The sequence below is a fragment of the Mesoplodon mirus genome (assembly GCF_964341445.2).
Source record: "Mesoplodon mirus genome assembly, chromosome: X".
NCBI lineage: Eukaryota > Metazoa > Chordata > Mammalia > Artiodactyla > Ziphiidae > Mesoplodon > Mesoplodon mirus.
Window position 1 is genome coordinate 30,897,656 of NC_138981.1, and position 14,935 is coordinate 30,912,590.

The 14,935-nt window shown below is 32.7% G+C and overlaps 1 protein-coding gene across 2 annotated transcripts in view; it reads right to left on the minus strand.

Moving 5' to 3' along the window:
* DMD (dystrophin) overlaps positions 1–14,935 on the minus strand; it is a 2,064,872-nt gene that overhangs the window by 1,167,844 nt on the left and 882,093 nt on the right. For both annotated transcript variants that reach the window (XM_082609524.1, XM_082609523.1), the window contains exon 42: positions 2,524–2,718. In XM_082609524.1, the coding sequence (XP_082465650.1) occupies positions 2,524–2,718 (195 nt within the window). The remainder of the gene's footprint in view (positions 1–2,523; positions 2,719–14,935) is intronic.

Here is a 14,935-nt window from a genome sequence, read left to right on the forward strand (position 1 = left end):
ACCTGAATTCACCCTTGCTATGCTCAACATAGTACCCTTGAAACCACTGCATGAAAGGTGGTACAGTATAGGTGTTAACAGCTCAGAGATTAAATCTACTTGGCTTGGGTTCAAATCCTTGCTCAACCAATACTAGCTGTGTCAACTTTGTCAAGTTATTTTACTTAATATTTCTTCAGTTTCTTCATCTATAAAATGGGGATAATAATTTTAAATATTTCATAGAGTTATGGGGAGGATCAATTAGTTAATACAAGTTATCGAGTACCTAAGCCCTATATACAAATTGATCCTCCTTATTGCAAAAGATAAAGCATAGTTGTCATCCTTATTCTAACCCATGCTCTTATTTTTGTCCTAATAATTCACCTTTATCCATGCCAATCCCTAACTGAGCAACTAAGGCCTAATTAAGCAACTAATTGATAATATTGGCTTTGATATAAGGATAAATATTACTTTTGTGTGTGTTTCTCATTCATCACTAGGTATGCCTTAGCTAATGTATTAGCTATTAAATGCAGATTTACAATGTAAATAGGTGTTTATATGGTTAGTTCTTGTCAAAATGATTAGGTAGCTTTCTAATTCAATACATCTATGGAAATCATATGTGCTGTATTATTTATATTTTGTTCAGAAAGTAATTATTTTAACTTATTGCACATTATTTGTGTTGTACTGTACTTAAAAAAATATGTATGTTAAACCACAGCAATACCTACTACAGTTCTGTAATTTGATTCATGCAAATCTGTCAGGAATAAAATCAACCACAATTTAATTTCAAACCTTCTCAACCAGCAGCTGTACAATTTATGCACTGCTTTTCTATTTTTACTACTAGATAATGACGATGAATGCCTTTAAGAGGAAGTACATATTCATTGAAAAGACTGAAATCAAAACTATCTCCCTTCAAAAAACTCATAGAGGTAGGAAGCCCGTTTGCTTGCTGCAGGAGATTTGCTGGGAGTAAGATGGAATTATGCCCCAAACTACATCTAATGAGGACTCAATAACCAATTAAATTAAAACTGCGATAATACTTTTTTACAAACCACAGTAATCAATACCATTGTAATTGGTGTCAGCTTTAATACTATTAAATATATCTGAAAGAACAAAATTATTAGCTATGAGTGCAGCCAGGGGCCCATCATTCTGAGTGTGCCAGGTTAAGAGGTATGAAGACAAAGATATTCAACTGGCAACTTAATAAGTTTAGGGTTACTGCTCTCCTGACCTATACGTCCATGAACATGGAAAGGAATGAATATTAGCTCATTAGCAGTGATTTACATATTGAATGACAATGATGAACTTACAAACTGTGCTGTCATGAGAAATTAGTTAATGTGAATTATGACAGGCATGCTGGCATGTCTCCTTTATCAATTGATTTTCTTTTCTTCACTGTACCCATGAGTGATTTGACTTTTACTTCAAAGAGAATAAGAAATAGCACCATACCAAAATGATGGAGTAGTTCCAGAGATCCATGCATCCCTTACTCTATTTTAGTGTATAATTTTGTAGCTTATTTGATATAATGTAAGACATTAAACTCAAGTCACTCGAGATATTGCTACTCCGATTTCTAAGACAAACAAATATCTTTATCTATTTGTATAGTTATGCAAATATGTGACATGGAATGAGATCCCAAGAGATCATTTAGAGTATAAAATACTTTAGCTAATAGGTGCTGCTGAGAGCAAACTTATCTTCTGTCTATAATCTTATGCTATTTGCTTCGGCAAATACCAAGCTCTGGCTATACTATTATCTTTCATTTTGAGTGTGAAATGTATGATCACTAAAATTATCTTGAGACACACATTATTATGTACATTTTCTTGATGCTACATTTATTTATCTTCAGACACTTCCCTCTAAAATTCAAACCCTACTTCTTCATCATGTTTTGTCTTAGTTCGGAATTCATAAACTTATAGTTGGTGATTTGAAAAGAAGCTGGATTTGGTTGGAGGCTTTTGCCTGGTGATTTTAAGTAAAGTATTTTATTGCTTTCTATTCAATTAGATACCATATGTTGTGGTATTGATACTGACACTAATTTGAAATTGAATGTGAATATTATAAGTGGAAATAGAAAACTAAAACTGTATACAAAAGATATAATTTAAAACCTCATTTAATTTCCCCTTTTACGGGAAAAGAAAGACAAGTAATGTATCAGTTGGGAGTAAACTGTTTGTCTAGCAAAGCTTGTTTTTTGGAGAGTCCTTTCTGCCCTGAATGTATAAGAAACTATTATTTTAGTGCGTTCCTTTGTTTTAGGAAGTCTCTTAACATTAAATATTATAAAATACCTATTCCATTTTATGTTTCTCTTTCTACACTAGATTTCTAAAGCTAACCATCTTGTAAAGTATTTTAAGATTTCCATGTGTTAAGTCAGAATGCCTTCACGGTATACGTTTAAGTCAAATGTTCTGGTACAGTAAATGATCAATGTGATGATCTTGTAAAATCTGAATGAAAGTGCTTTGCTTTTACCTTCAGAGACTCCTCTTGTTTGAAGAGATCTTCAAAATCTTTAGCACAGAGGTCAGGAGCATTGAGAAGTTGTTCCACTTCAGATAGGGCTTGTGAGACATGAGTAATCTCAGTCAGATAAGTAGAAGGCACATAAGAAATTTCCAAAGGCATTTCTTCAGTCATCACCATCACTGATTCTTCATGGACAGTGTGCTGGTATAGATATACAAAAGAACAATTCTTTTAGCTTCCTAATATTGAAAAGACCTCTATTGAATTCATATAGATTCCAGATTATAGCTGACAGAGGGCTGGAAAGTGGATCAAAAATGCATGATGATAAGTCTAGTAAAAAGGTTATTTATTAGTTATATATCCTCTCTTCTGAAACGTGTTAGAAGCATTTTATAATAAGAGATACACACACATTAGCACCATGAATATAAGATTGAAAGACCAAGAGCCGTAAGGTCATGAGAGGGGTAGTTTTACTCTAAGAAAAGAATACTTTTTACAACTGGATTTAAAAATGTAATTCTAAGCTTCCTGGAAAACTAAGTATGGGGTGGGATGTGAGGGGTCTACATCTATGATATTCATACCAAATGGAACCCTTCCTATACTTTTTTTCCCCTAATCTTAACTGAGGTACAGGAGGGACAAAGTGGTTTTGGTTGGTAGCTAGCTTTCTATTAAGCACCCTTCTCCTCCAAATTCCTGACATCAGCTTGTCTCTTTGTTTTTTTTTTTTAACATCTTTATTGGAGTATAATTGCTTTACAATGGTGTGTTAGTTTCTGCTTTATAACAAAGTCAATCAGCTATTCTTATACATATATCCCCATATCTCCTCCTTCTTGTGTCTCCCTCCCACCTTCCCTATCCCACCCCTCTAGGTGGTCACAAAGCACGGAGCTGATCTCCCTGTCAGCTCCTCTCTTTGATGCTAGATTCTTGCTAAGTTAAACTGTTTATTAAGGTACTAGATAAGTAGGACTGAGGATGAAATTTACACTTTAATAAGAGCTCCTGAAAGCCTGAAGATCTAAGGGAGCACCAGCTCCTCCTCCTGCATCTACACTTTCCTACCTGCCATTCAAGTGTTAGGACTGATGGGCATCTGGGGCTCAGAGTCTGTTTGGACTTGATCAGGGGTGCCTCTTTCCCTACTCCTTATAAGAACAAGGAATAAATACTATTTGGAGTGCAAATTCAGAAAGATAGATGACCTCTGCTCTCTTCTGTCTATACTATAAGCAGCAAAACTCTTATAATTGAAATTAGTTTTCCAGTAACTTTGTTTTGAATTGATGAACTGCCATATGCCTGGTGATGGGGTCAGCTGAGGGTTTCAGTGGCAGGGTCTCTTGGGGAGTTCTGATGATAAGCATGCTAACACAGCCATTTATTACTGCACAGCCTTTAAGATGAGACCATCCTCATTTTTGCAGTAATGTAATTAAATGGTGTTTAGGATCCCAGACTGAAGCTACACAAAGATGAGTTAAAATATAAGCTGGTCCATTTATGCTTTCATTTTGGTCATTCAGGTCCACGATTCTTGTACTCATTTCTTAGATAATATAAAAACAAAATAATTTTAATTTAGATGTCTCATCTACTTATGACACTACAAATTCATAGAATTACACAGATTAACTTATATCACACAATTATACCTTTTAACAAAGTTTCGTTTAGTGCGTATACCTTGACCAAATACGACACCTATTCCTTCATGATCAATGGAATGGTAATCTACATGTACTTCTAATTTACATTTAAAATAATATTAGAATTTTGGGTTAGAGTTGGAGGATTTCATTCCTTCTATTCTCTTAATACATAGTATCTAGTCATCATAGATAGGAGAAGTGGTGCATACCAGGTGAATAAGGCAAGCTAAGGGATGATCCCGTGAACTTTTATGAGAAATGGAATATTTCAAAATAAGTCTTTGACACCATTGGGAAACTGTCAACTCATTTTCTAGAAAGTTCAGCTTTATAAATTTTGAATATTTTCATTTATTATAAAGTTCTAAAAGATACACTAATTTTTAATACAGAGAAATGTATCATAATTTTCATATATTATAATAAGCTGTCAAAAAGTAAACTGAGACACTCAGGTATTTGGAGATCTAGGTTACTATATACCCCTTAAAATATATCATTCCTTTTGACACAGTCATGCAGGTCTATAATGAATAAGCTATATCTACTGAATGCCTTTCAGTTTGGTTTAATAAAAATTTCAGACAGTTATTAAAAAATCAGTTTAATTGGAAGTATCATGTTCATTTTCTCTTCTTTATGCAAAATCCATGCACTCATATTCAGATTTTGCCTTTTCATTTGAATTTCATTAACTCTTCCTTGAATAATTATATCCTTCTGAATCCTGATGTGTACAAATCCTGTCTAACCTTTTGAAAATCAACTTGCTTTTGTTAATGTTCTTTACCACCTTATATCATTAGAGATATTCATGCATCATTAGCATGGAAGTGCTGTAGCCATACTATTTCATTTTATTCCTCTCTGTTCATATTCATTTCTAATGATATATACCCAAAAGAATACACTATCCTCATTTTCTGGGAATTAAAATCAAGAGATGTGGGAGAAAGCCCCAAATACCTATTTTTATTAACAAATTGAAAGCTCAGTTGAAGTTTAGAAAGGATTATTATGGGACAAAACTATGATATGTAACACCTAAAGTTGAGATGAAAACTGGCTTCAAATTTTGAGCTCTGTAAGTAGGCATAGGTATCACTCATAAAGTTTTTAATAAACTTCTGTTTCTTTAAAACTTCAGTAATCACTTTCTTTCTATTACTTAAAATTAGATTCTTGAAGGGCCACATAACTGCATGAAATAAAGGCAATCCTGTTTTGAAACAAATGATGCATTATATCTAAGTTTTTAAAACAAAATGTTTTCCTCCATGATTTAAAAGACTCCTCTCTCCTCAATATAAAAGTTTCAAATGAGTTGTGGTTACTGCCTCATTTATGAGTTATGAGGTCAAAAAAACTCAAGAAGAAAAATGCACTATATGCCATATCATTATGAGATATTCTTTTTCAAAATACCTATGTATCTAACATAAACGTGGTATATAGAAAATAGGTCAACACATTCAAAGACTAACTAACAAAAATTAGCCTAATACCTGGACAAAAAAAGTAATGCAGTGATGGAACAATTTTTTTTATTTCATTAGTGTTAATAAACAGAAAGATAATGTCAAATCTTCAAAATAATACAAGATTATTTATCAATAATTTAAAGTGAGCTATCATATGAAAATCTGTTAATTTATATCTTATCTTTCTTCAAAATGGCATTCTTAATTATTACAAATTATTTAAAAATAATAATACAATGGTATATAAATCCCAAATAGGATTACAGGCTTTTATATGGGTTCTGATGGGTCAAAAATAATATGGTAATGGGAAAGACTTAAGTTATCTAAGACAGGTAGCTTTCTCTCCTAGTCTCAAAAGCCTTCAGAGAAAAAAATTAAGTTTCCTTCTAATAAGATGGACAGTTGAGCTATTTGTATGTATTTCTCTTTGATCATTTATAGAAATTATAACCTAAAAAGTCAAATCAAATAATAAAATTTGGCAAAAAGAATACTGCATTAATCCATAGACAGAAAAAAGACTCAAATTATATGACATACGAAAAACAAAAATATGACACAGCTGAGATAGGTAGGGGTTGAGTCTTTCCTGTTCACAGTTTTGGATACACATAAATGGCATGGCAATACTAGCGTTCGGACAGTACTTGGCTTTGCGTGCTTTTAATTAAGTCACTGTGCAGAATGACCTTAAATAATCAGCCTAATGAGATCATATGAATTGGTTATGATCTTAGATGAAGAAAACAGTGACGAGAGCATTTTCTCTCAGGAATTTCCATCCCTCTTCACTGCATCATCTAGAAAACTGCCTATGTGAAGTTATGTAACCAAAAAAAAGGGGAGGATCAATCCTAGAATGATCATGAAGTAGTTCATCAACAAACTGTATTAAGCTTATAATTTACCCCTTTGGTTCAAAAAGAATAAAACACAATAAATACATAAAATAATCAGTATAAAATATTGCAGAAAGTCATCCTTTATATCTATATTATTTATTTTCTAAAATTAGAATGAATTTTTGGTACCAGGCAAGCTGGCAGGGAAAGAGATGATCAGGTGGAGCTGGATGTATTAGTCTTTAAGAACAACCTACTTCCAGGAGGCCAGGTATGTGTAGTGTTCTGTATAAAGGGTATGGATGCACCTGTTCATTGATCTGCCTTATGCTGATTCTTCCCTTCCACATCATCCAATTTACTTAATTCCTCAGGGTCAAGCTAAATTACAATCTAATTAAACTGATAAACTGAATCTTGATAATATGTTAATGGCTTATAGTGGTTTAAAGTATTATCCTTCACAGAATAACATTTGCATTTTAATATGGATTTTCAATACATTAACATAAAGTAGTAACTTGGTAGAATTCTAGTCACTAAGTATGGCCTGTGAGAGAAACGAAAGGAAAAGCCTTTGATTCCCACCAAGGAAAGCACCAACACATCAGCACCAACATATATGGCCTACCTCATAAGAAATTACCAGTAAAATAACATGACAATTAAACAGATAAGGTTATATACCCTAGGTACCTTACAATGTAAAATAAATGCAGCAAAGACTCATGCATAGTACCTAGCCTATAGGAGGTATTCAAAAATATTTGTTGAATAAATGAAGAAACTATCAACTTAAAAGGATAATTTTTTTTTCAATCAAAAACAAAATTTAATGTTCAAAATTTCAAAACTCTCTACCCATTTATCAAGCTATCCTCAAAAAGGATAATTTTTTAAAATAAATATTTGGCTAGAACTCCTGGGATCTACAGCTATAACATAATTTCCATTTTGGAATTCAAACAAGAATATTTTCATTTCATAATGTAATCTTCATTGGTATAGATTTAAAAGGTATTTCTGATTTAATTATACAACATTTTCTCCAATTTAATGCACACAAGCTAAATGCTGTTACACATATGTGTCTGGCACTTCAACTGTCTCTCAGATATTAATGTAACTCATTATATGTGAACAAAAAAAAGCCATTATTTGAAGTGCTGTTATACAGATAATTTTAGCAGATATTAATTTTAGCCTCTTTACGAAGGTCCACAATGCTTATTAGCAAATTGAAGTGTCTGAGAAGGCTTGCAGTCAAGAAATTTTTTTATCCTTTCTAACTCTTCCCAAAGTGTCCACATAAAACTTTTAATTTATATATCCAGTATATATTCGTTTAATAGCAAGCTATCCTGATACCAGCTTGGGAATGCCTGGCATAGGAATTTTTTCAAATGTGCACATGTGAAAATGAACAAACATATAATGAATTTGATGAGAAAACAAAATTAACACAAGAAAAAATAAGTATGGAATTACTTTAACTACTGCAAATATATGTCACCCCACTATATCACTTAATTTCTATTGTCCTGTGGATCTTCCACTTTGAGTAGACTTTGCAGAATAGACTTACAATATTATTAATTTCTATGCTACATTCCTCAAGCATCTCAGAATATAAGGCCGGCATTTATGTCTATATTATTTAATGTGGCAACTAAGTAATTATATCTGAATGTGCATGTGCCATAATTCTGTTTCTGAATGAGGTTTTTTCTTTATTAGAAACGTGATACTGAAAAAGCCTGTAACTGTACTGTTCAATATGGTAGTCTTTGCCCACATGTGACTATTCAAATTTAAATCTAAATTATTTAAAAGGAAATACAAATAAAATTTTAGTTGCTGATGAGATTAAAAATATAACATGGTATTCATTTTTTTTCTTTTTTTTTTTCTTTTTGCGGTACGCGGGCCTCTCACTGCTGCGGCCTCTCCCATTGCGGAGCACAGGCTCTGGACGCGCAGGCTCAGCGGCCATGGCTCACGGGCCCAGCCGCTCCGCGGCATATGGGATCCTCCCAGACCGGGGCACGAACCTGTATCCCCTGCATTGGCAGGCGGACTCTCAACCACTGCGCCACCAGGGAGGCCCGGTATTCATTTTTTATAATAGAAAAAGCCAATAATGCAAAAGCTAAAATCTTTATTTATGAAGAAGTTTAACACTAGCATTATATTTATCAGAAAATATTCGTTGTAGCTTATCTATCAATAGATTGATAGTTTTCCTCATGAAGGTGATCTAGACTGGCTAGTAAATCCAACTTAAGATGTCAAACGCTTAAAATTCTGTCAATTTGTCATTATACTACAGCAGATTGATTTTACTGAACTGCTAACATATTTTGTTTTCATATACAATAGGCTCAATCTCTACCTAACCTCATCAACTCTGATGAAGTTACTTTATGAAAGCACCTATTACAAAGTATAGAAATTATATATGCATGATTAATCTGTTGAAAGCTATTAATTTATGCATGTATGTATATGTATGCATGTGTGTGTACATACAAACAAAATGGAAATGTTGAGATAGGAAAATCACCTCATACACACGTTTTCTGTCTCCCTCACTGTTAAGTAGACTCAATCTTCAAAATAACAGTGACTAACTACTAGAATCTAGAAGAATATGTGCATCAAGGACTCAAATAACAGAAAAAGAGGTGTAGGTGGAAAAAGATCATGAACTGGTAGTCTTTGAAAGATAGATGATCTCTGGCACAGTCTGGGATGAAAACTATGAATCTGGTGATTTCCAGATGTGTATATGGGGTAATTTGTAGGAGACAATTGATTTAAGAGGATCTATTGGGCCCAGGAAGGAGAAAGAACCTGCTGTTTTGCTTCATACAGGCACTACTGGACAGTGGCTGTACTAAATGGCTGAGGACAGCTTTAATCCCCACTTCTTATTCTTGAGATCAAGATGCTTTGTCACACATATTTACTCTGGGAGGTTCTGCCTTGTTAAGCCATTCTTCAACAGAAAAAAAATACTGCCATTATCTTTGTTACTTCTCAATCATCACTATATAGTATAACCCTCAAACCTGACTTACATTTATGCTAAGAGCTTTCACACCCTTTAATTTAAGCACAAGAAAAAGAACATAGGCCATTTCAGGAGATACAAGGGATTGAAGAAAGGAAACAAAGCTGAGTCCATGCAAGAAATATACTAGAAGAAACAGAAGAGAGATTTAATAAAAAACAAAATGAGAAGCATGAAAAAGATAACACTAAAATACAGAAAGCCTGATACCTGGTTTTAGAAAATTCAATAGATGATTTAGGAAAATACAATGGTAATTGCTTAAAAAAAAAAAATGTGGGTTCTAAATGATCAACCAGAGGAAGTATCCCACAACACAGAGAAGAATAAAAAGACACTGAAATCATAAATGAAAAGATAAGAGACCTGGAGGATAGAATTAGGACATCTAATATGTAAAGAATATAAATATCAGAATGAGAAAAGAGATGGAAGAGAATAATTAAAATAATTTTAAAACAAAACTCTCCTAAGCTAAAAATATTATTGATTTGCAAAAGTTAAAAATGTTACCCAGGTACCAAGAAGAGCTAAAGAATAAAGACACATATTTAGAAACATATTGAAAAATATCCTAGTGAAAATTTTGAATTCTGAGGAATGGGGTGGGGGTACCTTACAGAGTTTGAGACAAAGAGAACTATATATATATATATAGTTCTCTTTGTGTATATAAACTTGGACCACCATATATATATATATATGTATGTATATATATAAACTTGGAGCAACATCATACTTCTCACTGGCAACAATGGAAGCTCAAAGACAGTGAAATTTAAAAGACAATGGACACTAGAAGACAGTGGTCCACAACTTATATAGGCTATTAACAGAAGAGGAGAGAGATTCAAGAGTGCTATTATTATTCAAAGAATCCATTATGATAGCAAAAGAAAGACCATTTTGAAAATTGAAACATTAAAAGGGTATACATCCTTATGTAATTTTTTATGAGAAAATTTCTCAAGTATTCCAACAAAATGAAAAATAAAGTATAATAAAGATTTCTAAACAGAAGGAAATAAAGAATACAAAGAAACTGATGAACAATAAACTCTGTGAGGTTTTTCTGTTAAATTTAATACAACATGGTAGTTTAAGTGTAATTTGAGTGATAATATGACTTCTTGAACTAGATACTATGAGGGGAAACAACAGTAGTTAGGGACAAAAATCATATATTATTAGTTTTTAAAGGACTTTATCTTGGCTTGAAAAGAATGAGGAGTTGCTGAACAAATCATATTGGTGGGGAGAGCAATGTTCTCATTTAATTTTGGTGTAAAACTACAGAGATATAGGGTTAAAATTATTAAAAATAGGAAACTAAGTGCTAGTAAAATAGACACGCAGAGTGCAACTTCAAAAATATCAGCAGTATGGGGAGGGATGCAGTAGCATTCAATAAGGATGGTGAATTACAAAATTATGAACAAAGGACATGAGCAAATAACAACCATAAAATACGATAGAAGGAATTTATACAACTATACAGCTATAAGAGTTATCATAACAATAATGAAGTTGGTTAAATTTCCCCACTAAAAGATGAAATACTGTCAGATTGGTTTAAAATACACAGCCCATCTATAAGCTGCTCAGGAGAGTCATTAAAAAACAAGGACACGGGCTTCCCTGGTGGCGCAGTGGTTGAGAGTCCGCCTGCCAATGCAGGGGACACGGGTTCATGCCCTGGTCCGGGAAGATCCCACATGTCGCGGAGTGGCTGGGCCCGTGAGCCATGGCCGCTGAGCCTGTGCATCCGGAGCCTGTGTTCCGCAACGGGAGAGGCCACAGCAGTGAGAGGCCCGCGTACCACAAAAAAAAAAAAAACAAAAAACAAACAAGGACACAATGGCATATAATGTAATGATAGATGATGTTACATCATGAAAATAACTTGCAAAAAGTTAGAGTCAAAATAGTAATATCAAATGAAACATAATTCCAGGGCAAATGGGTCCAAGATAACCATTGTAATAACTCACATTTTTTACAAAAAAAATAAGTCATTAATTGTTATGCCCCAAACATTTGTCTGCATTTTACATAGGGTAAAAATTACTAGAAATAAAAGGAGACTATGATAAAATCACAGCTATAAATGGTAGCTTCCATACAGCTCTTCCAGAATTTTTGGATCAGAAAACCCCAAAATCAAACCAAAACAAGCAAAGGAAAACAAGAATAGAGGTTTTTTTTAAACAATAAACTAAGTTTAATCCATGTTTGTACAAAATGTAAAAGCATATTCTTCTTTTATATTACAGGGACGTTAAAAAAAAGATCATATATCCATAAAAACTTTAAAAGGATAAAAAATAGAGATTTTATAGATCACCTCTTTTTATAATGTAATAACCCAGAAATGTAGAGAAATGATGGAATAAATTTTGGTTTATCTCCTAAGGCTATTAAAAAGGATGCATCAGATATGTACATATTGTCTGGAAAAATGTCTGTGAAAGATTGTTATATTTAAAAATCATACACAGACTGAGGCAATATTTTTAAGAAGAGGCAAAGCATTATCTATCTATCTATCTATCTATCTATCTATCTATGTATAATATTATGGTTAAGAAGCATATAGTATGAAGGATAATGCTAACTTGTAAACATTTCTTATTTCAGAGGGAGTGAAATTGGCAGGAGGGAGAAATGAAGAGTACTCATTTTTTTAATATACTTTTGTATTGACTGAACTATTAAACTGATATTGTATTGATATTACATTTAAAATAACTACATAGAACTCTGAAGTAGTGTTAAATAGTAGAAGCAAAAAGGTAGAGTTTTCAGTGGTAAATAAAATTTTTATGTAACCTGTTTATTAGTAGTCATGGCCCCTTCTAATTGGCTTGACCATCACATTGTTTTCAATTCAATCAAAGCTGTAGAAAAGCATATACTATCAATTGACTGAACCGTACAGAAGCACAGACCAAGATAAAAAGCTTAAGAAAGCAGGATTAATGCATTTTGAAAGAATTTCACATTATCACCTAAGACAACATTGACGGCCTTCACTGCACACCTAATTGACTGAAGGGGTCTTGCATTGACTGGCGGCTGATTCTGCATGTGAACAGAACTATTTTTAGGCGCTTCAGGTTCCTGAAGGTGAGTGAGGAACCTTAACAGTAAATGGAAAACTCTGTTCTTATGTAGGATTTTTTTGACTGATCTTGAGTTCAATTTCAAATGACTAATTAAAATAAAAATAACTAATGAGAAAAACACTATAGACAAAGCAGATATTTAGTAACGTTAGAATTATGGCAGACTGTTTTTTTTTTTTTTTTTGCAATTTTGAAATGACTATGTCAATTCTTCCCATGCATTCTAAATTGCTTTTGATAAGCTGAAAAAGTTTACTATTTCTTTGGCCTGACATATGAGACTACCTTTATGTAAATGCCTGAATCTGAAAAGGCACTGATAACCTTGAGATATAATAATAATACTATTTACAAAATTATATGACCTGATTCCAAATTACATGAGCTTGACAATTACCCCATATTCTAGTCCCCTTTTTAATATTCACAATTACTTTATATGTCTGTAATAAAAAGTGGGGAGTTACAAAACAGAACTTTTGGAACTTGATTGAAAGATGGAGCGTGACCTATAAAAATTATCATCTTAATGAATTTAGTAGGCATTTTTTTTCAAAGGCAAATATTTTACAAAGAAAATTTATGTATGCAAATATTTATAATATATGCATGTAACTTCATACATATATACGGAAACATGTATAGTTATATGTATATATGCACATGCACACAGCATAGATAATAGATATAGATGTATAAATTAGCTGGCAGCAGTATTTTGTGATTTAGGAAGCTAATATGCCATATGCCATTATACGTTAAACAATTTCACATTCAGTTGTTGAGATATTAATAATTTTAACCTAATTTTATTTGGGAATAAACTGGTAAAATAATCAAATTGTCCAGGCTAAGTATAAATCAAATCAAATAAACCATAATAAACACAAATAATCTCTCTCATTCACTATTTCTCTCTCTCTCTCTCTCTCTCTCTCTCTCTCTCTCTCTCATTTCTGTTGCCCTGTACTAAACAGTTTTTCGAGGCCATATGTCCCTATATCCTTCTATACAGGCCCTTTTTTGACTCACTTCCAAGCTGTAGCTATTATTTAATATTTCTGTCATTTACTCCTTTTCCTTTTCTTTCTGGCTTCTACTAAGGGCAGAAAAACAAGATAATAAGTTTATTAGAATTATCTCTAAAATCAGTGAAATTAAAAAAAAACTTTCAAAAAAGAACCTGAATAGTCCTCTCATAAAGAAATTTAAGTAAGTTATGGACTTTATGAACTTTATCAAATCAACTTAGAGAATCCGGAGGCCTTTTGTTCTATACCTTTTCTGATTCTTGGCTGTGTTCCAGGTAATTCATAACGCTGTCCATCTGACCTCTGAATAAATTAGGTGCTGCTGTGAGTGTAGAAACTATTATGTTTAATGTTATTTTTCTAAAATAATATACTTTGCCAAGTTATAAAAAACTTTGTAAAAGATGATCGCCACTGAACAAAACCATTTTTTTCTTACCAAAGACTATGCTCAGTTCTTTCTTAGAGTTTTGTGAGTTTAATGATACCTTGGGCTTAATGTGCTCCACTTTACCATCAAGATAGTTTCGCCTGAAATAGCTTGTTCTCTGTCAGTGTTCTAGAAAATAATTATCATTGTACTTTCCCATGGCAAGAATTCCAACATAAAATTGAACAGTTCTTCCCAGCACATTTTCAACTTTTAACTCTAAGAAAGCATACTCACACAGTTTTAAATTTGTTTTAGATCATATACTCTAAAAGGATAATTCAATGAAATATTAACATACCTTCTATTTCCTAAAACCCTGTTTAAAAGCAACTGCAACAGAAATAAAGTGTTTTGCCAAATTTAAAAAAACTATACTAATTTTTCACTCCTCAAAACTTTTAAGAATACTGATTTGCTTACTTTTTGTATCCAAACCAATTATTTTAAGTATAAGAATTAACTAAAATCATGAATATAAAGCAGGCTGCAAATTACAAAAGTATTTGTCATGGCTATTTATTTGGAAATGAAGAATATGAGAGAAGTGTGTATATTGCCATAATTCAAAAAGTGTCATGTACCAATATGTTCATTGAAGCTCTATTTACAATAGCCAGGACATGGAAGCAACCTAAGTGTCCATCAACAGATGAATGCATAAATACAATGTGACACGTATATACAACGGAATATTACTCAGCCATAAAAAGAAACGAAACTGAGTTATTTGTAGTGAGGTGGATGGACCTAGAGTCTGTCATACAGA